The sequence below is a fragment of the Equus quagga genome, chromosome 10 (assembly GCF_021613505.1).
Source record: "Equus quagga isolate Etosha38 chromosome 10, UCLA_HA_Equagga_1.0, whole genome shotgun sequence".
Taxonomy (NCBI): Eukaryota; Metazoa; Chordata; class Mammalia; order Perissodactyla; family Equidae; genus Equus; species Equus quagga.
In genome coordinates, this window is record NC_060276.1 from 99,062,960 (window position 1) to 99,090,157 (window position 27,198).

General features: G+C 35.9%; 1 protein-coding gene across 1 annotated transcript in view; it reads right to left on the reverse strand.

The window, feature by feature from the left end:
* IL1RAPL1 (interleukin 1 receptor accessory protein like 1) overlaps positions 1 to 27,198 on the reverse strand; it is a 603,506-nt gene that overhangs the window by 23,664 nt on the left and 552,644 nt on the right. The window contains exons 7-8 of the mRNA XM_046672892.1: positions 19,754 to 19,886; positions 17,489 to 17,634 (exon numbers count right to left, since the gene is read on the reverse strand). Of these exons, the coding sequence (XP_046528848.1) occupies positions 17,489 to 17,634; positions 19,754 to 19,886 (279 nt within the window). The remainder of the gene's footprint in view (positions 1 to 17,488; positions 17,635 to 19,753; positions 19,887 to 27,198) is intronic.

Consider the following 27,198-nt stretch of genomic DNA (forward strand, 5'->3'; position numbering starts at 1 on the left):
TCACACTGAAGAATTTAGTCATGATGTCAACAATTTACTCTCACGTGGTTTAGCAATAATGTGTTGTGTGTTTGTATACATAGTGTAGCCCTATCTTTTTATTTACCCCTCTAGGCAAAGAGAGATAAGGCAAATGTGGGAAAATGTTAATAATTGGTGAATGTAGTTGAAGAGGATATATGGAAATTTACTGTACTATTGCAGCTTTTTTTCAAAATAAAAAATTAAAAAATAAAGGTCAAAGGGGAAGATCACATTATTGCAAGTGTTATAATTAAAGTGTATTTTGGGTAATTACTTTTGGGTTAAAATTTTATTATTTACAGCTATTCTAAAGTAATCTGTACAAAGGCTTCAGTTTAATCTTCCAAAAACACATCCTCACCTTGGAGTTTTCTTAAGTAATTGTTAGCTGATCTACATTGCTCATGGAAGAGGCATTCAAGGTCCTTCCCTTCTTTAATGAAGCACCTGATTAACCTCCAGCCAGACTCATCCTCCCAATGTGAACTGAATTTGACATGTATTTTCCCAATTCTGTACCAACCTAGAACTTCTCTTTTCCATTTATCAAAACTCTACCAATCCTTCAAGGCAAGGCTAGGATCTGTACTTTCAATGAAGCTTTAAATCCATCCAAAACTGATTTGTCTCTTTAGAACGTGTATTTTCTGTAACTTTTTTGGTGATTTACCATATTGCATTATATCATTTAGTTTTGTTTATGGCTCGACATTATAAACAATTGCTTTACCTTAGGACCTTTGCTCTGGCTGTTCTCTCTGACTGGAATGTTCCTCCCCCACATTTCTACATGCCTCCCTCTTTCCTTCTTTAAGTCTTTGCTTAAAAGACACTCTTAATTTGGTCCACTGACCCCTCATTCCAAGTCACAAACCTGTAGCTGAAAGTTGCATCCACTTTTCTTTCTCTATTCTTTCCTATAGCATTTATCACTATATAACATAATATTTAATTTTCTAATTAATAAGTTTATTGTTGTTTATTGTCTGTCTCCTCCCACTGAAATTTAAATTCCATCAGGGCAAGGGTTATTTTGTCTATTTTGTTCATATTTTTAATTGACCTATCTCAAGTGCCTTGAAAACTATCTGACACATAGGAGGTGCTCAATGAATATTTGTTGAATAAATGAATGACTGCATGATTAAGAACACACAATTTTCTAATAAAAAGCTAGATTTTGGGACATTCCCACACTAAAATTCCAAGAATATCTCTGTGAGCCATTTTTCTAGCCAATGTGTCATGAGATTCAAGCAAGTGATGAGGTATTATTATTAATATGCAGTGCATTAATTTGGTAATAAAATTTCATTCTATAGAAAAATGGTAAACTTTGTAGTAGAGATTTAGAAATGTTCTTTGTTTCAAAAATCCAATGACAACATAGTCTTGTATAGACTTGCAAAACTAGGAAAGTTTGGATTCACTTGGCATTTAGAAATCAATCATACATTGCTTTACATCTTTGATATTATCATTCAGTTTTTGCTTTCCCCCACTCATTCATTCATTCACTTTCTTTTTGTTTAGTAAGTGCCTTAAATATACCAGGTGTTTGAGTTTTAGTGATAAAATGATGGATGAAATATGCTTCTTGACTTAAAGGAGCTCATGTCTAGCTGCAGAGGCAAGTACGCAAGAATATATTTAAAAATGAAATAATAAAAGCTAATTTTTATTGTGTATTTAAGTGTCACTCTGCTAGGCCTTTTATATGAGTGTAAGAAATGCTTTACTATAAATATCATAACCATGGGCAGGGTGAGCAACTCATTCGGGGTGTTGTGTATGTGCGTGTTTGTGCTTCTGTTGGGGGATTTTAGAGATAGAGATCGGACACTGTGTGGCACAGTGTAGAACAGTGCCTGCAAAGGTTTTTGGCAAGCAGTTTGGTGTGGAGAAGAGGGAAAGTGAATGTAGAGTGTAACGGGTGATGGTAGGCAAATTCATGTTTTTATTTCTCAGCTAGAATGTGTTGTTTACCTTTTTTTTCTTTTCAAAGCAACTAGCATGTACCTTGTCAATAAATATTTGTTTGAAAGATTTATGGTATCAATTAAGCCAAGTTTCCAAAAATTAGGTCAGAAAACTAGGACAATGATTCTCTCTGGTGGAAAGTTGACATATATTTTCAAAATGTACAATGTGGTATTAGTAACAGGCAGAGCTTTACCACTGAAAAAACTTCCCCTTTTGATTATAAGAGCAGTGTTTGAAATAGGTCCATCTAAAGACCATGACGTAGGATGTACACAGACCATTAAGTATTTGAACACACATACAAGCACACAAAGTATTCAGATGAGGCCCCCTTCATCTTAGATCTCATAAGATTGAGTATAAGAAGGAGAAACCAGACAAAGAAGGAAGATATTGCTGTAATAAAGAGCAAAATGCACCTCAGGTGACCAGCTTAGAAGACAGGGCTATTGTATATCAAGGTGTCAAACTTCACCAATGTCTCAAAGAAAATCTCCTAGAAGAAAAAAGTATTTGCTTTCCCTCTACTATGAATTCCCTTCTCAACATGTCATACAAATAGACAGGCACAGATGGAATGTTACAAAACGTCTCTTGAGAGAAAATTGTCAGAGTGAAGGTGGCATTGCCATTTTACACCTTCTTGTTAAGGGCTTCTGTGTTTATTCTCAAAGAAACCATCCACCAAAGGATATATTGTTGTAGTTAGAACAATTTGGTCTTCCATTGGGAATCCTTTGGATTGGTCAAAGAATCCAGAACATCTGGGCTGTTTAGATAACCAATAGAAGGAGTCATGTTTTCTACAGAAACATTGAACCCTTCTAAAAAATAAATTGCATGATGATTTGTACTATACTCAATTGTTAGAAATAGATTTATTAAATATTATACATATGTAAAAACTGATTGCATTGCAATATACAAAATGGGATGCTTTGATTAACTTCAGCATTTTATGTTATTATTATAATTTTCTTCCTTTAGGGTTTTAACATATTTCCTAATTATTGAAAGCATTGGAATAAAATGTGTTCGGCAAAAGCTGTTTCTCTCATGAGACAAGTTTCATTCAAAATCTTGGTGATTCCACAGAGCCAGAGACTATTAAGGCAAAAACAACAATCAAACCATATGCTGGTTCATTTCCCTCAATGGAAATAACAGAAAAAAACATTTCTTATCTCTCTTGAATCTTTTTGATCACTCTGTTTTCTGAAAACATAAATGTTGAGGAAAATAGTGGTTAGTTTGCCTTGCTTTCTCATTTTGTAAAGATATACTAGTCAAGAATTTATTAACATTTGAGTTTTTTTCTCCCATTAACACTCTATGAAAAAATAGGCATGTGTTTGAAACTACCAATAGCAGAATCTACCATTCCTTAATTCCTCCTAAGGGAACAGTAAATGGCTCCTTAAACCATGACAAAGTTGAGAATAAAGTGGGTGGCTCCTATAGTTTAGTGGCCTGTATAGCTGAGATATATGAAGGGTCTGTCCTCAATAATGAATTCTCTTTTACCAAAATGGCAATAACATGGCTTTGCTTCACAAAGAATAAGGCATTACCTTATTGTCTCACTCTGTGTATTGATTTTTGGTGTGTGAAAATTAGCAGTGGTTTGAGAAAATAATGTAGAAGTAAAGGTGTCCTCTAAAAAACAATGTTTTCTTTTCTTTTTTTCCTTTTTTTAAAGATTGGCACCTGAGCTAACAACTGTTCCCAATCTTCTTTTTTTTCCTGCTTTTTCTCCCTAAATCCTCCCAGTACATGGTTGTATATTTTAGTTGTGGATCCTTCCAGTTGTGGCATGTGGGACGCCGCCTCAGCGTGGCCTAACGAGTGGTACCATGTCTGCGCCCAGGACCCGAACCAGCGAAACCCTGGGCCACCAAAGAGGAGGGCGCGAACTTAACCACTCAGCCACGGGGCCTGCCCCCCACAATGCTTTCTAATGTAGAGAGACATAAAGTGGAAGCAAGAGTGTGCATTAAAGCAAATACTTTTTAATATACTTTTAAAATGTGTAAATAACTTGATTTTATAGCAAACATTAACAATAGCTTTTCTGTAAGCATTTTAAAAATTTTCACTAGTTGTACCAAAATAGATTTATTTTTTTTTCACTTTTTGTCCTGACTGTATAAAACGTGCTTATTGTCAGGATTTTGAAAATCATATAAGAAGAAGAAACTAAAGGTCACATGGAATCATATGGCCCTGAGATAACCACTATTACAATTTCAGTTAATTTTTTTTATGCTTCTCTTTCTACTGTATCAGGTTTTTAAGTAACCTTAACAGAGGTTACTGACCTATTGCTTTAAACGTTATGACTCCAAAATAGCTTATATTTTGCCTTTTACTCCGGACAGTTTGGAATAGAGTTGCTCAAGGTGGTTTATAATCTGGATTCTGCTAGGAGTCCCCATGGGAAACTCTTTAGCCTAATTAATTTTTCATTCATACATCTATTTATCCAACTATCATTTATAGATGCCTAGTTCAGCAAGGCAACTCTAACATTTAACATTACTATGGAGTTTTTCTCTATATATTAATCATTTTTGGCAACAGCTTACATATACTCACTGAAAAAGCAGCTTAAAACATAATCTCGTTTTAGAGAAAATATGAATTTCAAATTTCATTTAGTCTCATATTGTTTTACAGATGAGGAAACTAAACTGGTATGTGAGTAGTTTATATCTTACAGATGGCAATGAGAAAATACAGTTTAATATTACCAATTTTTATGGACTGCTGAGTTGCCACTGACAGCACTCTACTCAAGAAAATAGCCAATATGGAATTTTGTTGTGATATTTTTACTGTATTCCTTTACGCTATTTTCAATACCGAGATATTTAAATAATATAAACATGTTTGTTCATTCGGGGAGAATTAGAAGTGCACCCAAGCAGTTGTGAGTCGTTACCTTGAAACTGTGGGATGGTATAAATAAGTTTTTGAGTCATACTCAGTTTACATCACATACTGGAATTAGAATTCTAAACTGATTGAAGTCAGGCAATTTATGTGTCATTCTTTTAGTCTTTGATAGTGGCCTCTTTCATTTTAGTTTCCATGAGTTTGGCAACCATTCCCATTCAGCATTTTGAACTGCGGTTGCACATCTTAAGGAATTGTAATTTCTATTTTGAAGTTATAGAAACTTGCCACCCAAAGATCTGAGTCAACTTTACAAACACTTAAAACCATAAGAAAATCCCTAGGATGAGCAACCACTTCATTTCACTTTAAAGATTTGCAAAATGAGGTACAATGACTGAAAACTCTGAGAATCTGTAAAACCTAACAAATGGGCTAATACACACTATTAGTCACTCAGAGTTTAATATGTTCTTTCAAAATTCCTGTACTGGGGTTTAAGAGCACTTAGTTTACAAATGATAAAAATGAAGAACAATGACACAAAGAGACTTGCTTTCGGTCACACAGAAGTGAAGAGTCAAAAACAAAACACTCTCCAGTAACAGTCCATTTTTTCATCACAGTTCACAATTTCTTCTCAGTCAGTCCTCATTCATATCAAATTTCAATTCATGGTAATGATTCTTGGGTGGTTTTAAAAAATGACCCTTCTGTGCTTTCTTAAATACACCAGTGGATTTTTGTGTGTGTGAAGTAAAAATAAAATCTGTTTTAATAGCATTTAAATGTCCACTTTTAATTTAGAGAAATCAACCTCCAGATACATCACTCTTCATAGAACACATGTTAAAAATAGTATATGTGCCCTAAAAGTAGAGACAAATAGCTAACATATTTCTTACAGATGGCAAATGTTATTCTCAACATTAATATCTAATACAAGTTACCATGGTAATTTATTGGAAATCAACACATTTCTTTTCTGACTATATGACCTGAGAGAGTAGTTAGCATTTTTTATGTGTCATGTCTACTTTCTCACTTTACTGACCTGATTGTCAAAGCTCAATACACAGGAACTGCTTATTAAAAGTTATACCTTGCATTTTACGACCCAGTTGTGCCATTTCTCAACTAAGTGCAGGAATTCACAGCCAAAAAATGCACAGCCACCTCCCTATCCCCAACAATGTTGTTTTCATGCCCCAGGATGGTGGTAGTCATCCCTCTGGCAGCAGTGACTCAACTACTAAGGACACCTAACCTAGTGCTTTGCCCATAGCTGGCATTCAATACGTATTTGGTAAATGGGAATGCTTTTTCATACTAGAGCATTATATAAATCATCTTTAAGTAGACTGCAGCCAAGTGAGATTTTGAGCAGGATATGAAACATCGTCAGTCAACAGATTGTTTTGACCTAGAAATAATGAGAATATTAAGGTGGTTCTGAGAGGGAAGAGTGGTGGTGTGTTGATGGGTGGTGGCCATGTTTGTGATCTCTGATCACATACATGGAATTGTGCCATGTGTGTGCTAGATGATATTAGTGGGCTTCTTGCAAATATCTTAAACTGGATTCTGATTTTTTAACTGTCTGTTTGTCATTTTCCAATAGAAAGATCTGAGTTCCAGTGGATTCCCTCTGCTCTCACACTAGGTTTACTTGTGTTTTATAACCTCTTTTAGATGCTAGATAGGTACCCGTTAAAATGAATTGACCTTTTGAACACGTAGGAACTCTTTATCCAGGTTGTGTTATTACATTATTTTTTCCCCTGTTTTGTAGTCATACCCTTGACCTCCACATCATATGAGGAGGTTCAGTTCTCATACTATGTCTGCCCTTCCTTACTACATGTAATTACTATTTAGCTGAATACAAGTGTTCAAAACAGGAAATTAGCAGTATTTACACCTATCATATATTGTGTTCCTCCTTGGTAACTGCTATTTGCATAGGCTGCACACTATATATAGTGTAGTTGCATGGGTTGAAATACAGGTAGATGTCCACATACATGTTGTTGAGACATTCCTAAGTGCATTTCCTTTCTTAAAACAGGAATATGTAGAAATTGTGTCCAACAATGAGGGCCCTCTTCATTTAAGAGGTTAATTATTTAATACTTGAAGAGATTGCCCTCTCAGACATCTCTCTGAGCAGCAAATGTGTTCTATAAAGCACAATTTCATTGAATACATGAGGCAAGCAACCTCATTAAGAGTAGAGTGTGAGGGCAATGTACTAATGTTCAAAGAGGTTCAAAGGTGTTGACTATGCAAAAAGAATGAGGCAATTAGTCGGAATTAGTCCCACTGACTGGTTATACTCCTCTTTCATTCCTCTCTCATGGAAAAGTGAGCTCATGAGAGCTAGTTGCTCTTTACCTATTAGATGGTATTGTTAGGGCCAGGGCAGGCCAGTCTAAAACATCTCACAGTGGCATATTGATTATTTTGAATTAGTTACTTGAGAAGCAAAAATGGCATTCTGACCCTCCTGTCTCTGTTCCCTCTGAAAGCAGGAAATAAATCTCCTATGAGAAAGGTGTTCTCCTTGTATCCTTATCACCAGAGCTAGGGGCTTCAGGGCCGAGAAGCCTGCCTAAACAAACCTTGCTATTTTTCACTAATTTACTACCTCAAACCTTAACTCTGTTTAAATTCCTCTCTTTTTACATACCTCAAATATAAGTTTCTATGTCCTGTCATTCCTTACAAATTTATTGTTTCTTTGTGTAAAAAGATATAAAAACAGTCTGCTTTGCCCATCTCGGAGAGCATCATTTTCATAATTTTCTTGTGTGCATGTAATTAAATTGGGTTTCTCTCTTGTTAATCTGGCCTTGTGTCAACATTATTATTAGTCCAGCCAGAAGAATACAAGAAGGGTAGAAAGGGGAATTTCCTCTCCCTAACACTACCAAGTTTATTAGAGCATCTATTGCCTAGGCAAAGACCTTGGTATGCCAGTTGTGGTCCACAGACCAGCAGCATCAGCATTAATAAGGAACTTGTTTGAAATTCAAATCTTGAGTTCCACCCCAAACTAATGAATTCAAGTCACTTTTTAACAAACTCCCTAGATGAATTTGTGTACTGTAAAGATTGCAATGACAACAACAGAAGATTGTGAAACATACAATCTTCTAGAAGATTGTGAAGCACACGATTTTCTAGGGACTCCTAGTTGTCTCCAAGAGTGAAAACACAGGAACTTATTTTTTTTTGTCAATTCCTATGGTATTGAAGCATCCATTCTGTTGATCTAATCACACCGGGTATAATCTTGGAGGGTTTTCAAGATGAAAATACCTGTCCTTCTGATATCTATATTGTAAGTCAGTGGTTCTCAACTGGTGGCAATTTGGCTCTCTGGGGACATTTGGGAATATCTGAAGACATTTTGAGCTGTCATAAGTGGGGAAGGTACTATTGGCATCTAATGGGTTGTTGTTAGTGCCACTGAGTCAATTCCAACTCCTAGCAATCATATGTACAGCAGAGCAGAACATTGTCCAGTCTTTTTATGCCATCTTCTCACCTTCCAGCACTATATTAGACAATGCTCTGCTGCTGGGCTTTAATGGCCAATTTTTTCAGGAGTGGGTGGTGTGGGGGATCAGAATTTGCCACCCCAAAATGTATCTCTTACCTTGATTATTTTTAAGACTCGGGAAGAAACTTTGACCTAACTGCCTAAAAGAATTTAAGATAGAAGGCCTGTTTCAGGAAGGAGCTATCAGCATAGAGAACTATAGTATAATATAAACTAGGTGTGGTGGACAGGAAGGAACTAGCAAGGCCCATTTGATCAAAGTCCTCCCCATGTTCCATTGTCTTTGCAAGGTTTGGCAAACATTTGTTTACCAAACATCTGCTTTTCCATCTCCATGTGAATTGCCTTCCTCTCCTTTGAAGTTCCAAACTACTACACCCAACATCCTCCTTTGTCTTTAGCTGAAGATGGCATTTAAGGTGGTGGCTTTGGCCATTTTTGTGAGTTACTCAGTTTTCCTGGGTTTCTCCCCTGTTTACATGTTATTAAATTTGTTTGATTTTCTCCTGTTATTCTGTCTCATATCAAGTTAATTCTTAGACCAGCCAGAAGAACCTAGAGGGGAGAGGAATAGTTCTTCCTCCCCTACAGTGTCCAGGTCCTTCTTCCTAGTCTGTCTTAGTCTGGCAGTTCTGCTGAAACCTGTCCACTGTGGGTGATCCTGCTGGTATTTGAAATACTTGTGGCAGAGCTTTCAGCATCATGGCAATATGCAGCTGCCACAGTATGACAACCAATAGACAGGTGCTATGGTTTCTTGACTGGGAACCAAACCCGGGATATGGCAGTGAGAGCACAAAATCTTAACCACTAGACCACGAGGGATGGCTATTTAATGAGTAGAGGCTGATAAACATTCTACAATGCATAGGATAGCCCCCCACAACAAAAAATTACCTGTCCAAAAATGTCAATAGTAACAAGATTGAGCAACCCTGCTGCAAAGTTCATATTATTCAGAATACATTTAAGCATCCCATTAATCACATTTATGAAGTGGGTTATATATATTGAGTTATATAACAGAGAAGTCCAAGTTAAAGATTTTTATCAACAATTTAACATTTAGTTAGGGAAACAAGTGCAAAATTCAATAAAGGAAATAAAGGACTTCTGATGACTATACCCATGTAAAATTACATACTAAGAGTTTTGGCCCACATGATTAGTTCAACAGGAATGATAAATAACAAAGAACAGAAAAACTGAACGGTTTATCATTCTTGACTCCCAATATTGGTTTTGTCCAAGATCATTTCCTTGTTATTTATTAATTGAGAAATAAAGTAATTATCAGCAAACAGTGGTCCTTTTCTTTTCCAGCAAAGATGCTGCTTGGATATTTTAGTTCACAATGAAGAAAACTGAGTGACCAAATTGACTAAAAAGCAAAACTATACTATATAACAAATCTTGACACTGTAGCTGACCAGGAAAAACTGGAGTCAACAGACCTTTGAAAAGATATTCCACTGTTGAGACAAAAATAACTTGGAGTTAACCTCACTTAAATCATATATTCTATGTTTAAGGAAATAGCTCAAAAGGTTAGTTTTCATCCCTGTAAATTTTGGTGACAATTAAATAACCTTGTTGGAATGCCCATACCAAGAAACTCAAATGTACAAAATCACTAGTATCAATCAATTTGTGCTCCTGGCATTCATAATAGCCTCTAAGTGTGTTTTTTGTTTTGACATTAGTTACGAAGAAAAAAAATTGTGGTCAGCTGTTTACAGTTCCTACACAATTGAGGAGCAGAGAAGCAGAAAAAATGTTACAGGATAGAAGAAAATTTTGACTGCAAAATGTCAGATCTTGTCCAAGGAGAGAATTTGTTAAACCTGATGGCTCCGATTTGGAGATATTGTAGCAACATAACTCAAGTTAGATTTTGGCATTGCATAAGCAAGGAAGGGGAGTGGAATATACCACCCCAAAATATGCCTCTTTGGCATAAAGATTATTTTAGAAGATTATTTTTAAGAAATAGCAGACAGAAGAAAAGCTATGAAAACCAAGTAAAGGCACCCTTTTGTAAGAGATATTTACATTTATAAGGGAAATCTCCATTTGTAAGGGTGTCTCCCTTTCTGTACCAGGAAGAGAAGGATGACTCTAAATCTCTAGAAACTCTTATTAGTGGAAAAGGCAAGGATTTAGAACTGCATAACAAACCATATTCTTGTTTGCTGTGCTTTTCCTGGTCATCTCTCATAACTTCCTCCCCCCACGCCCCCAACAACAACTTTTGTCTTTTGCTGGAAATGTTATTTAAAGTGGTGGCTTGGGCCATTTTGGGGAGTCACTCAATTTTCCTGGGTCTCTCCCACGTATACGGGAGGTATATCATGAGGATCAAGGCTGCCCCAGGGAGAAAACCCCGAAGCCCAAGGCATCCTGCCCTACATACCGATCTATATCATCCTTGGGCGAGATTGGGGGGGAAGAATAGGACATCCTGACCTGATCCGATCTAATTCTTATCTAAAGTTATAGGACCACCTGATACCATTTTAACAACTTTTTTTTTTACATAATCTTTCTTTTGTCTTGTAAAGAAATAACTCATATACCTATACCTTATAAATTTAGCCCTAACCCTCAACCCATTGCAGCTTTTCATTGCCCATGGGTCCTGTCCCCATGCTATTCTCTGAATAAACGAGCACTGTACCAGACCTTGAGAGTCCAAGAAATCTTTCTTTCGACTCCTCGGCTCACCGAGCCTGCACGAGCATACATGTTATTAAACTTCTGTTTATTTTTCTCCTGTTAATCTGTCTTTCTTACAGGTGGGTTTCAGCCAAAACCCAGAATGGCAGAGGGAAAATTATTTTTCCTCCCCTACAGCAATGATGCCTACTCAGTTTTTAATGGGTCATCGTCTTTCTAGAAAGATGTCACCATATCTACATGAGGACTATAGACTTTAGAGGGAGGAGGTTTTGATGTCTGGGCAAAGTTTGGCTTTTCCATATTCTGAAATCAGTGGTCAAAGATGTCAAATGATGAGCCCTGAGAGAGCTTTAAACAGTTCTATCGTCTTACTGTATCTCTTAGTAAATAAATGCATTAGGTAAACACTAACAAGGATAGGGGCACATATTACAAAAATGATTCATTACAAGAAGGGATAAGGAGTCCACTGGGTCTGAATTCATCCAGCTCTAAAACTGCATCCTAAATGATCTGCACGTTAATTACATTACTAAAGATATTCCGAGGACTAAGGAGTTTATTGAGCAAGTCTAATTCCTATTGATTACACTCTTTGGAGGGAGAGAGAGAGTGTGTGTGTGCACAAGAATTAAAATGGGTTTGAGGGGGAATAGAGAAAGCCTAGATATTTATCATTATTAACTAGTGCTAGTCCCTCAGATAGATACTTTGCCAGTTCCCAAACTACTTCATGATGAATGAATTGCCATATTATTGTAATCAATATATCTAAACATAACCATTCAGAACAGGATTGTTAATGAACATTCCCTTAATGTGACAGTTTCAAAGCCAAACATTCCCTAGGAGCACAATTCTATATTAGGAATGCTTAATATCAATGTAATTTAAAAAGTAGATGATGGCATTCCAAATTATATTGGTTCTTATTTCAAGTTCATTTAATTTTATGAGTGCCAGACACATAGTAGGTTCTTAATAATTATCATTAAATGCATGAATAAATGAATGAAGATCTCCTTTAGGACAGCACATTCAAACTAAAGTAAATTATTATAAGGTAAAATATAGAATCAATGGAACAAAATTGCTGGAGCCAAAGCTGACCATTTTAATGAAAGATGAATTAGATTTGAGGGAGTTTTTAATGGAACACATTATTGCTGTGTAGGGGATCAGAATTACCTGCCCCAAAATGTATCTCTTTGGCATGAGGATTATTTTGGGCTGGTTACCTTTAAGAAACTGCAGACAGGGGATAAGCTCTGAAAAGTAGAAGTTACCCTTTGTAAAATACATTTACATTTGTAAGGGAAATCTTCATTTGTAAAGGTGTCTCACTCTCTGTACCAGGAAGAAGGGGCGATGACCTTATCTCTAGAAACTCTCATCATTGGGGAAGGCAAGGACTTAAATCTGAATAATAAACTTGCTCTTGTTTACTGTGCTTTTCTGGTAATCTCCCATAACTGTCTCCCCCCACCCCCAACATCCTCCTTGTCTTTAGCTGAAGAAGGTATTTAAGGTAATATCTTCTACCATTTGGGTGAGTTAGTCAGCTTTCTTGGTTTTCTCCCATGTATACACGTTATAAAGCTTTGTTTGATTTTCTCCTGTTATTCTGTCTCATGTGAATTTAATTTGTATCCCAGCCAGAAGGACCTAGAGGGTAGAAGATTTGTCTGCTTCCTCTACAGCTGCATCCTAAATTACTCAGAGTATCATGTAGTTGGAGCAGAGAAATCACGTAATAGCTGCAAACATTTATTGGGTGATAAATATGTGTCAGGCATTGTAATGTGTATTGACATATATTAGTTTATTTAATCCTCATAGCTGCTCTATATGGTAGGTACTATTATTATTGCCATTTTACAAAAGAGAAATTTGAGGCTCACAGGGATGAAGTGATTTTCCCAAGAGAGCACAGCTAGTAAGCAAAGATTTGGGTTTTGAACAGACAGCCTTGCTCCAGAGTCCACACCCTTAACCATTAAATTGCTTTGCTCCAGATAGTAAACACGTCCATACTGTAAGGTACTCCAGAGTTAGAGTATGGACAAAAACCACAGAGAGTGAAGAAGAAATTTAGGGCTGCCTGATGGGTGCACAAGTATGGCTCGACCTGAGGTCAGGGCACAATACTGCTGGCTATCCATCTGGAGAATTGTTTGTGACAGGGAAATGGAAAATGTAAAAAATGGAAGGAATAGGAAAGGTTAAGGTTTTGGAGGGAAACTGAAGGTCAATGTTTGATGCATGTGAAGTCAGGCAGCAACAATTAGAAACCTAAGCAAAGACATCTGGGTAAAAGATTCAGAGACTTAAACATGGAATTCAATCACATATGAGAATAGTGGGAACAAGAAATAACACAGCAGTGAATGTGACAACTCTTTGCTTTGGTTCTTTTTGAAGCAAGGGTCTAACTCTCAAGCTTGTTGGGCCAGGGATTAGAGTGAGAAATAAGGGGCAGGGCAGTCATAGACTAATATGGTCCTATGGTCCTTACCCTTTCATTCTTACATCTCTCTTTCACTGCATAATCTAGTCCTCTGTATAGTATGTGAAATATATCTATATTGCATGTCTGACATGATCCTAACTGTCCAAGTACCTTCCCTGACTATAGGAATCAACAACTTTGAATATTCTCATACCAACTTTTTCTATGTTCAAATTTCCTGGTTAGTTTTCAGCCAGTTTTTGTGGAATTAAGATTTTTTTTAAGATACATGGCTAGTCCAGAATCTAGCCTAGCTCAATCCTAGCTGAATTATTTATTGCAGTATCCTCTTGGCAGTAAGGAAGACTCATTTGACACATGTGAGTGATGTCTCAAAGAATCCATACCACCCATTAGAGGGCTCTGACATCATTTTTTAAAATTTTTTGTCGTTTTTTTTCTTTGTGAGGAAGATTAACCCTGAGCTAACTGCTGCCAATCCTCCTCTTTTCGCTGAGGAAGACTGGCCCTGAGCTAACATCTGTGCCCATCTTCCTCTACTTTATATGTGGGATGCCTACCACAGCATGGCTTTTGCCAAGTGGTGCCATGTCCGCACCTGGGATCTAAACCAGCACACCCTGGGCCAACGAAGCGGAACATGTGCACTTAACCACTGTACCACCCGGCCGGCCCCCGACATCATTTTTATTATGTCAACAATACTGAACAAAAAGTAACAGTGGAGGAAAAAATGCTTAAGGGAACTTTGGCAAAGGTGTGTCCTGGCAAATTTACCTGTCAGAAGAACTGATATTTTGTGGTTTACAAGATCTGAATTCATCAAATGCTTTAACATATCTCTCTAGGGAGGTTTTAAAAAGAAAGACTTTGAAGCCCTGTAAGATAAGTTAAGGGATTTATGAGTCAATGGCAGAAAAACATTATTAATAACGACAGCTTCCAGTTCTTTCTCTGAGCTTTAGTTTTCTGAGTAATATAGCAACTCATCTGATAAGTACATAATTGCTAGCATGACAGCAATTTGACTCTTTCAGGGACCCTATGATCAAAGATCCAAACTAACAGCTTACATGTGACCTTCTGAACCTTGCAGGGCTGATGAACTTGCATTTATGCCACATTTTAACCAAAGACCTTTCTTTTTTCCAAAGATGGTCAGGATAGTTCATTCCACATGACTGTAAGCCTCTCAAGGGCAGGAGAGTGCATGCATTGCTGCTTTTCTGAACTGATGATTTATTTGCTGCAGCTCCCTTAACAGGAAGGCACACACAAAATTTAGGAGGGACTTTCGGCGAACATGACCTTTAAGGACACTTTTAGGCTTCTTAATGCTTTTATTTTACTGAGAATAAAATGTTGTTGGTATAAATACATATTTTAAAACCACTGTGGAAGATTTAAGTATTGAAGAGTGCTCTAACATTGGCCACAATTTTCTTCATGTTTAGCAAATCAGTATTGGGAAAGTTTTTTCAAACAATTTCCTTGATTCCTCAGTCATCTATTTTTGTAGTACTGGAAGCTTTTGGAACTATGGGCAACTTAACCTTAGGCCACACATGCTCAAAATAGCCTTGGGGTGTTTGACCCTTCCTGGCTATGTGCCTGTCTGCAAGAACAGAGCTTTAATAGTCGTATCCTCTGAGGGGCAGCTGAATACGTGACCCCAACATATGCCACTTTGGCATGTGGATTATTTTGAGCTGAAAGCAATCAAGATACAGCAGACTCAAGAAAAACTTTTACCTCTCCTTTAACTTCCTAAAAGAATTTAGATAGAGGGGCCTGGCTCAGAAAGAGAGCTATTACTAGAGATAACTTTTTATTTGAAAAACCTATCTGTATGACAGGGCAAACATCTAATTACCAAATATCTGCCCTTCTTATCATCCCATAAGTTACTCTCCTCCTGTTTGAAGCCCCAGGCCCCTATCTCATTCCTTAGCTCAGGATAGCATGTAAGCCTCAACTGTCCAACCTGCCCTTGCGTCTCATATTCTTATGGGGCTCCTGTACGTACATAATAAAATTTGTTTTTCTCCTGTTTATCTCTTTTATGTTAATTTAATTATTAGGCCATCCAAAGAACCTAGAAGCGTAGAGTAAAATTTTTCCTCTCCTTAGATGCAGTTCATTTTCCTTCCTTTCTACTTATGATCGCTACTTAACTGTTACTCCTACCTTGTCCTAAAAAGAAATATATGCTGTCCAAGTCAACAGATCTTTATATGTGCCCTATATCTTCTCTCCACTATCTCCCTTCTTGAGGAATAATTCAGACTCTTTAATTAGAGCATATTCAAGAGAGTGATCAGAATGGATAAAGTATTTTACCCACACAACGGAAGAATGAATAAAAGGAACTAAAAAGTTGAATCTAGAGAAGTAAAGGCCCAGAAGGATTATGGTGACTGTCATCAAACTTTTGAAGGGCAGTTTCGGGAAGAGAGATTAAAAGTGTAGAACTAGTGTCAAAGGATAGACAGATAGTGAAATAGGGATGCTTTCTTATGGTTAGGTTTTTCCAAAGATAGAATTGGCTTCTTTGAGAGAGAATGTGATCCAGTATAAGCTGATTGATCACTTGGGAAGGCGTTATAGAGTAGTTCAATTACACAATATTTAAGTCACTTCCAACTCTGAGAAGCTATTTTTCTCCTTTTATGTGTATAATATTTCTACTATAAATTTCTTCATTGACTGAATATATATGCTAAGCTAGAGAAAGAAACAATCATATTGCTTGCTAACTGCTGCTTACCTTTCCCCTCTACTCACATCCAAACAAAGTGAACTATTTTAATACTGTAGTCACCTTGACAATAGAGGCGTCTGCTTTAATACTTTTCAGTAACATTATTCAAAAGGAAACTATTGCCCAATAAAGTGGGTGAAACAGTCTTCAACATTCTCTTTCTTTTCCAACCTCAAAGAGTCTAGGATTAAACATGTGCATTGAAATTAAAATCATTGTAAATTTGCTGAGTAAGAGAACATCAAGAAAGTTTTCACTTAGCATAATGTAGAAAAAATATATTTTTCCCTTGTAATGTACACAAAAAATTTCACCAACTAAAAGGTATGGCTCAAATTTTACAATTGTCTCTGATTTCAAACAATTCAATATATACATATTGAATATATATACATATTTACATATTTTTTAACCGTGTGCAGAAGGTGTTGGGGTGCTGTGGAATCAGATTTAATGCAGCAGATGAACCTTACTTGAACGATTATTAATGAATAATAATTGAATAATAATTCACTAATGAATTAGTGTTAATCATGGGAGGATATTACACATGTAAAAGTTATCTAAGGCAGAAAAAATATCAACAAGTACTGCAATGGGGAATCCATCAGATATAATTCTTACACTAAAGGAGCAACCTTTCAATAAGGACCACAATCTTTCACTTAAAACTATTTTGGTTATTTTTAATTGGTTTGCCTATTTCTAATAATAATAAATAGCATTTAACTAAATACTTCCTGTTTACAGGATCTGTGCCAAGCTCTTCACATTTCTTATTTTCTTTCATCCTTAAAACACACTGGAGAGTCGATATTACTCTCTTCCCCATTCCATATATCAGGAAACTGAAGCTTGGGGAAGTTAGATACCATGCCCAAGGTTATATAGTTGGTAGTGAAGCAGAGCAAGGAATCCAAATTTGGCTCTAGAGCGTGAGCTAGTCATCCATCCCCTGTGTTATCTGCCTTGATGGCCCTAATGCCAACGTGATTATTTTATTTAGGATAAACTTGTGTAGAAAAACTAAATTTAATATATTTTGGTTCCCAATTATGTCCCTCCCATTATAGGTTCAGTCGACCACTCAGGCTTAGAAGGTTACACTCACCCCGTTTGTGAAGGAGAACGCTGGCGTGCCGACGTCCATTTCCATTTTCAACATAACAGGAGTAATTTCCCAAGTCACCTTCTTCTACAGAGTCCACAATTAATGAGATGGAAACTTCCTGTTCCCCAAGATGCTCCTTGAGAATTCTAAAATATGAAGCAAAACGAAACAAAAAACCCCACACAAACATATACATACATGAAAAAGAAAAAAATTCAGGTGAATCTGAATCTGATGTGAAAATACCTATAGCATCTGTGCTTCAAATTTGGCTATGGATTGATGCTATCTTAATTAAATTATATCATGCCCTTTTCTTTTTCACTTCTAATGAGGAAGCTTGTCTTTGTAGATGCTAATGAAGTTGCAGTTAATTATCTCTCTTAGCAGGACAATCACACTGTCATAATAAAGAGGTGAAAGAGACCTTGAAGAAAAGTTTAGAAATTGCCTTCCCTTTAAGAAGAAATATGATATAAAGGTGAGATAAGAAATTCTTATGTCTTAGGCTGGAAAACTAATTATATATTAGGTTAATTTACAAAAAAAAAGGAAGAAAGAAAATTTCTGAGCTATTTTGACATTTCAGTTGAAACCTCCAGCCTGGCTTTTTTTGTTTTTAATGATACAAATCAATTGCCTGTTTTTAAAGAAATATGAAATTATAAACCTATAGACTAAATGTTCCGATGAAGTGTTTAATTCTGACATTTAAAGTTAATGATAAACATTCAGTAACCTCACTGTCAAAGACTTTAGCAATCTTTCAGAGCAAATGGAGTTGGGCTACCTTTCCTGTTCACAAAGTTTCCACCTCCATCCTCCCACTGTTTGGTAACTCATCTCTATACAATACTTCCTAATGCAGAATTAAAGAAAAATACCTTCCTAGAAACTTCTGGAGCACCCACAAAAAGAGAAAGGGGAAAAATCAGGAGGATTATTGTCCTACTTTAACTTCAGCATTTCAAAGTGTATAGGTAAAAGATAATAGTGAAGTTTTAAACATGAAAAATGGCATAGGAACATTTCAGTACCTTTTGGAGGACTGCCCATCCGGGCATTTCAGAACCCAACTGGAGTGTAATATTCTTGTGCATTTGTTGCCAGGAAGAAAATTCCGATAGAAATAACCTTATCTGACAGTTTCATAGGTTTTTGTTTTCTATTTTTTTAACTTTTTTTTGCTTTTTTCCTCCCCAATTCCCCCCAGTACATAGTTGTATATTTTAGTTGTGGGTCCTTCTAGTTGTGGCATGTGGGATGCTGCCTCAACATAGCTTGATGAGTGGTACCATGTCTGCGCCCAGGATCTGAACTGTCGAAACCCTGGACCACTGAAGCGGAGTGCGCGAACTTAACCACTTGGCCACGGGGCCGGCCCCTTTTGTTTTCTATTGAAAAACTTCTCTTATAGTTTTAATCAAGTTTTAAGAGTCCTTGTATTTAAGAAGAGGATCCTTGGTTAAAATGCTCATAATACTGTTTATCCAGAAGATGTGACCTTTAGATGGGAGAAAGTCATCAGCATTTTGATTCACTTATAACTTAATTATTATGAATATGCTTGCTTATTTACATTATGATTAAAATTGAGTATCTATGCCTAAGCATAATTTTAGTCATAATTGAAAACCTCAATACTTAAAGTAAATGAACAAATAAATTATTTTTTTAAAAAGAGGCTTAAGCTTTATGCCCTCCAAATAGATGGTATTTGTCATGGTTATTCTCTATCATTCCCACTATATAAATTTTTAGACCTTAAAGTCAGGCTAAATAAAGTAATGAAAACATTCTGTATATCCTTTATCATTCCTATCAAGTGCTTTATAGTCTACTTGATGCCTCAAATGTGTAAAAACATATAAAAGGAAATAACAGAGATTGTGTTTGGTTGAGTCCTAGTATCTTGTTAATATTTCTTCTCAACAATTAAAAACCAAAGAGCTCCTACAAATAAAAGGCACAATATCACATTTTCCGTATTTGATGGCATTTTGGTTTATCTCACACTCAGTACATTCCTTACTGAAAAATTTCTTCTATTTCTCTTAAATTCTTTGCGAATGGCATTCACAGTCTACAATTCCAAAGTCAGTCTCATAATAGTGTTTTGCCTCTTTGACATTCAATGTTGGGGTATTTTTATTATAACAGTAAAAGCAAAAAAATACCACTCTTCTTTTCATTTAGCTCACTGTCTATTCACTAACAGAGCAAATGTTAATCTTGACTGTGCAAATTTAAAAAAAGATATTTTACCTAATGTCACTTTCCCAAACTCGATTTTCATCCAGATCTTCAATAAACTTCTCTCCTTTCATCCAGTAAATTAAAGGACTGACATCTCCGCTGTACCCAAAGAACGCTCTGCAGGTTAGATTAGCTGAGTCGCCTGTGGAGAGAAATGACCGAAATGAGTTATAAAACTATTTGTATGCTTTATTTTAGGCAAACTGGCAGGTAACATTTTGATCACTTCACTGATTTAATGAAACATCTTTCTAAAATAATATTTTTTCAGATATTTTCAATCTTTGTCAAATTTATAGAACATGCGCTTTTGACAGCTTGTTTAACGGAATGAAAGTTACTTATAGGATTTTGAAGAAGACTGGTCAGTATTTCATAAATGGTTTTTCCATTTAGGTTTGCCTGATGTTTCCACATGATTAAATTGAGGTTGTAAATTATTGGGAACGATACCACAAGGGTGATGGGCCCTTCTCAAAGCATCATATCAGAGGGTACATAACGTTGATAACATAAGATTTTGTAAGGCAGGTAGAAGGTGTTTCTCAGTCTTGAATGTGGGAAATAGAAAGGAAACAAAAAAAAAAAAAGAAAAGAAACTGTAAATCTAGGATCCCCAAAAATGTTATGAAAATATTTTTTCTATATATGGAATAATATTTTAATTAAGGAAAGCAGCACATGCTCAGGTAGAAAATACATTAAAAAACAAATGAACAACTCATGAGAATAAATATTTGGAATCTTTATTAGATGTAAAAATCAATGGTATTACTGTGGAGCTGAGTTTCTTTCAATACGCTACTCAGGAGAGACCATTGTAATTGTGTATACAGTTTGGTCGATTGCTTAATAAGCTAAGTGGAGGTCCCTGACTCAAAGGTGGAGTGAGTTTAATGCCTGCAGAAAGTAAAGTTTATTTCTGAACAGGTTATGCCATTTTGCAAACACCTGGTTTCTCCAAGACTCTGGCAGCATTAGACAACTGAAATATTCCAGTACATAATAGCTTTAAGATCTTGCTGCTTCCAAGTGGAGCCAGAAAATGGGGGATGGGATGGGGACCTGTAAGGGTCTACTCCAGCTTGGATTGAGGCAAGGGAACTCTCAGGGATGGGTACTACATAAGGAGCTGAAAACTAGGCCCCAGAGACACCTCTGATGTCATCTGAAGTAAGAAAAGCAAATGTTCTCAATTTCATAAATTCCTGAGAATATTCTAGAGGACCCCAACAACTCTATAACTTTAAGCTACAGAGAAGGAGGTTCCTAAAGACTTGAAGGCTCAGAGCTAAGCAATGAGTTAATAGTGAATATCTCCCAAAATTGCGCTTATGAGTGATTCTACAATATAAACCCAGAGAAAAGCATTATGAACTTATGTGTACTCTTTCTAAGCCCTGGCATGGGTAAATCTATATGTAAATTTTATTCTCCAAATTCTATAACACGAAAAATTTTATTGGATACAATTAACATTATTATCTTAATTATGTCCAGTGTATAAGAATAGTTTATAACTAAATTCTTGCTCTTTTAATATTTCTAAGATGGCATGATATAGCCTTCTCCTTTTTATCTTATCTTTGTTTATGTCTAAATGTTCTCCAAGTAAGCAATTCCTCAAGGACTTTGATTCTATATACAATAGTCATCATTACTGACCAGAGAAGACAAGTCCAGAAAATATCTTCAAGCTTTTAAGAGACAAAATGAAGCTCCAAGTAGGTTCCTTTATTTTTAATTTTTGTATATAAATATTTTCTAAATATTGTAATATGGAATCTCCCTTCCCTTGGAGAATATTTATATTACAAATGGATAATTGAATGTCAATTTTATTGATTGGAAACCACAGATTTCTATGGAAAGTGTCAGTCCAATGTTACAAAATAATTTTAAATCCAATATTCTTTGCTTTTACATTTTTATAAGAGCACGAGCTTTTATGCAACTGAACTACCTGTTATAATGTCAAGGTAGTCATGAATTCAACAGTAAATCTCAAAATACTACATGGTGTCATGATTAACGTCACATGCCAACAGAATCAACATATGTTACAGACTTTTAAAATTGTATATATAAATAATTTACATAATCTGTCTCTTAAGGGATCAAGTTTTAGTTTTTAGGCGGGAGTTAATAACTGAAACTCATAAATAGAAATCTCCAGAAATTACCTAATTTTCTATATAGTTTCACTAAATATGGAAGCTTACAAATACTGATCATGCCACTAGAAACTCAGCCTGACATTTGTTAGCAGAGAAGTCAATTGAATCTCTCACTGGGACCTGAATTTGTCTATCTTGTCACCCTCCTACCTTCCCAGATTAAGTAATTTTCCATTATCTAATTCTTCATTTCTCTCACCCGTAGTCCCTGTGCTGCCACACCTAGGAAATGGCTCCTACACCCATGTAAGAAATGATTTGCTTTTCAATCATCTTTGCTGGCCTGGTCTTTGAGTATCTACCTTGCCTGGAGCTCCAGCACTGGGGGTATCTGCAGTGCCATAGGGGCACCTAGGGGAACTCTACCCAGACTTGGGCTGGGTTTGCCACGTGTCAGAGAGTGAAATTCATGGAAGGAATAAGAGGTTGGAGGGAAAAATCGAAAAGCATTTCAGGCAGAAAGAGCATGAGTGAGAGAATGCCAGGGAACTTTAGAGGAAGCAAATAACTTTGGAGTGACTGAAGCTAAAGTGTACCTGAGGGGTGGGGGTAGGGGGAGGACTATGGGGAGAATAGAGTGCTGATAAGGCCAGAACAGTGGCAGCCCTATCCTTCCAGTAAGCCATGTTGAAGATCTGGGACTTCCATTTAAGGGCATTGCTAAACTGGGGAAAGGTTTCAAGTAGGAGACAGACATGATCACATCTGCATTCTAAAGAAATCACTCTTACTGTATTTCCAAAACTGGATTGGGTTGGATTGGAGAGCATGAAGAAAGATTGAGAATGTTACAATACTTTGGGATCACATAAGGAATAGTCATTGCAAAGATTGGATTACTTCCGCATAATTTCTTAAAAGGATAAAGCATAGGTGATAGCAGTGCCTACAGATCACTATGCTTTTTATCAATATGATAATAGGGAGCCTCTCAAAGCGAGATTAAATAGGAAGCCTGATAAGGTAGAAAATATATTTTTCATTTTTATAATTTACATGCATTACTGTGTGTGCGTAGGTGAGGGAAGAGAGAGAAAGACTGGGGAGCTGCCAGCTCCTTCTCAATACAATTAGGACAGAAAGTCAACTTGAGCAGAGCTCTGTTCTGTGAAGAGATTTTTGAGTGGTTTCTCTTAATTACACCTCTTTGTGTGGCTGAGCAAAGGGCATCACTCCCCTTCTTACGCATAGCTTTGCTGGCAGGAAAGAACCTTAAGAGCCCAATAGAGTCAATCTTGAGAAAAGGCCAGGTAAAGTCAGGCTCACCTCTGAGACTACCCAACTGCCTAAGTGTTGGGAGGAAAGCTGTGTCCACCCAGTACCTTTCATTTGGGAAATGGTGGCTAATCATATAAGTGTCAGAGCACTGTGACCTCAGACCCCATGTGTGTATTACCTGTGTTTGAAAGCAGGAATAAAGAATTATCATCCCTTCCCTTCAGATGGAATAAGAGCCAGGAGTTGAGAGAAATTCATGGGGCAGGGTGGGACCTAGGAGACATGATGTACTTCTACCCAATAAGGGCCGATAGAGATTAATAAGGACAAATAGGAAAATAGAATTAGGAGATTTTATTGAGGAAACTAATTAGGCAATTAGGAAATAGGAATTAGGAAAATAAAAATGATATGACCATCTTTGTACCCTGGGCTGATGAAGCAGGACATGCCAGTTACATAACATTACTTGGCTTTTCTAGGAGTAGTCCATCACTCTTTTTTCCTCCTCCTGTAGCTCTTGCAACATATCTATATTTTACCATAATATACTCCTTACAATATTTGGTTTGTTTGCATATCTAACCCAGAACTAGAGTATTCATTCCCCAAAGGCAGAAAATATATCTGTATTTACCTTTGTATATTACCAGGACCCATTATAGTGTCTTGAATATATTAGTAACTCAATAAATAATTTTAAATTAACTAATAACCTGCTTCATATCTCTTGTACTTGCGTTTTGCCTTAGTTCCTTTTTACAAAGCTTCATTAATTAAAGGTTACATGTCTACAGCTTATCTCAACAGGCCAAGTCTATCTTGTAAACTAGGCTTCATCATTGCAAATGCAGAGCCTGCTCATTCAGATATTATTTCACTTGTGGTCTGCAGTCAGTTCATACCAGCTTGAAGGAGTCAATTACTACACTTTCAGAAATTCTGTAAGCAGGTTGTTAAACACAGTCATTATTAAAAAATAAATTATAGACACTTACAATTAAATATACTATATTACAAACAAAGGTAATAGATACTCAAAATGCAAAACTTCCTAATTATTTTGCTATTTTATTCATCTGTAGTGTCTGTATTGCAGAAATATACACAGTCACGTGTTGCTTAACAACAAGGATACGTTCTGAGAAATGCATCATTAGGTGATTTCATTGTTGTGCAAACATCATAGAACATACTTACACAAATCTAGATGGTTTGGTCTACTACACACCTAGGCTATATGGTGCCAATCTTATGGGACCACTGTCGTATATGTGGTCCGTCATTGACTGTGTTGTATGTGTGGTCTGTCATTGACTGAAATATTATGCAGCGCACGATTGTATAATAGTGTACTGCTGCACATATCTTCCCAACTGCACATTTAGTAAGATTGTGTTGGTAGCTTTCAATCAACCATGGTGGGAATATTTACCTCGTAAATTTCCAAATGCTACAAATCAGGCCATGATTTATTGTTTTGTTGATCATCTATACTTAAGAAAATATGGAGAAAATGTTAATAATGCAGATTGAATTTAAAAGTGTCAAATCTATAGCTGTTATATTGGTGATAGCAAAAACAGAAAAATTCCTCTAGTATCCAAAAACTATAATCTGATTTAGCAGACAAGTTGCTTACATCATTGATGAACAAAGTTCTGACGTATTATCTCCAATGTTTCACTCTTATTTGTTAATGTAAATGAAAGTATCAACCACTTATATGTCAGAATTATTCCTGGAGAACCAATTGTTAAACATATACCAGCACACTGATCCTTGTAAAATGGTTTTGTCAAAGATGGTGCATGCATATGTTTAATGGTTTTATTGAGATATAATTCACATATCATCAGTTTACCCATTTAAAATGTACAATTCAATGGTTTTCAGTACATTCACAGAATTGTGCAATGAGACGCACAATCAACTTTAAGATCCTTTCATCATCCCAAAAAGAAATCCTGAACCAATTAGCTGTCACTCATCATTCCCTCCCAACCCACTAGCCCTTGACAACCACTAGTCTACTTCTACTTTCTGTCTCTATGGATTTGCCTGTTCTGGACATCTTATATAAATGGAATCATACAGTATGTAGCCTTCTGTGTCTGGTTTCTTTTCCCTAGCTTAATGTTTTCAAGGTTTATCCATGTTATAGCATGTATCAATACTTCATTACTTTTTATGGCTAAATAATATTTCACTCTATGGATATACCACATTTTGTTTATTCATTCATCAGTTGATGGACATTTGGGTTGTTTCCATTTTTTGGCTACTATGAATAATGCTGCTTGAACACTCCTGTACACATTTTTGTGGGGACATATGTTTTCATTTCTCTTGGGTATATATCTAGGAGTGGAATTGTGGGGTCAAAAGATAATTCTATGTTTAAATCTTTGAGGAATTGCCAAATTTTTTTCCAAAGTGGCAGTACCATCTTACATTCTCACCAGCAATGTATGAGGGCTCCAATTTTTCCACGTTTGCCAATACTTGTTATCTGTCTTTTTGATTATAGCCATTCTAATGAATGTGAAGTAGTATCTCTTTGTGGTTCTAACCATTCATATTGAACCAAAAATTTATTATTACATATAATTATTTTATTAATAACCAGCATTGTTCAAAATTACTTAAAGATCAAGATAAAAGGGCTTTTATTAGACCACAGAATGTAATTGTCAACATCATACCTAAAATGTTCCCACTGGTGTATTTTCCCACTGTTGTATTATAGGCCCTATGATGCATTTATATTTTTAGCTGAGAATTGACAGGAATTGAATAAATTATTGAAGGCTTGCACTTTTTAAGAAAAACTGATAAGGGTTCTTTCCAAAGGTTTAAAAGTAAACATATTTTAAATAAAAAGTTAATATAGATGAAGCTCACAAGATCATCTCCTTTAAGTTCAATACAAGGGCACTTACTAGCATCATTTTTACATGGTAATATTTTTTGTAGTTTTGCGAATGCAATAAGACATGAAAAAACAATAAGATGAAAGCATTATTTGAAGATAATATAATTGCATACTTAACCAATCAGAAGAACTTATACTTTTACTTTCTTTGAAGAAATAGTTCTTTCAAATGTTCAAACGTAAGAAATATGTAGGAATCTCTTACTAGCAAAGTTTTAAAATTTGGCCTTTTGATATAACATACTTTTGTATTTGTATTATAAAATGTAAAAATCTGTGCAGTCATTCTATGTGCAGTTTGAGTTATTCTAAGCAGAATCATGACTCATCATCCCTGTCAAACAAATGGAGTGTATGTAGTAATGCTTAGAGAAGGGACTATCCACTCTCTCAATATATTTAGATAGAACTTTACGTCCAGAAAAAAAATGCCCTTAAACTCTAAAGAGACAGAATATGTGAAATAAAAACAACAGAGAATGCAAATCTAAAGGGCATTAATTCTAAAATTATTTAAAGCTTGCTTATGAAATTTTAAGATGAGACACCATCTGCCTAATCTGAAACTGTAGGAGGATCTAGTACAGCATACTGGGACCCTGTGGTAATAAACAATTGAAGAAGGCAATTCTAGGAGAAAAAAATGTTTTTCTTAATGGGGTAGTTTGGAAGTCTAACAAATTTTTGTTAAGTAGGTGATTTGTAGCAAATTAATGTACTTTTATTTTAGATGTAGTTAACGTAGTTTTTAAATGATTTTTTATTTAATTTTATTCTCTAGGAGATACTAATTTTTATCATGGTTTTGCCAGCCTCAAGAAGAAAATCCTGTGGTTAGCCACGGTCTATGATACCTAAAGTCAATATCATACATGATTTCCATACTAGCTGAATAGAAAATTGTAGACAACTTATTTACACCAACAAACAAACAAACTATAATGAGAGGTGGTTGTGAATAAATGAACCACAAATTGAGTCAGAGCAAAGGTTTTATGAAATATATGTACAGAAAGTTTGCAAAGTCTTGGATGGAAAACAGAATATTTTTGAAGCCGATTCCCGTTATATTTTAGATTTAATGTTATTGCTAATAAAAATCCAATAAGTTGTAGAACTCAACA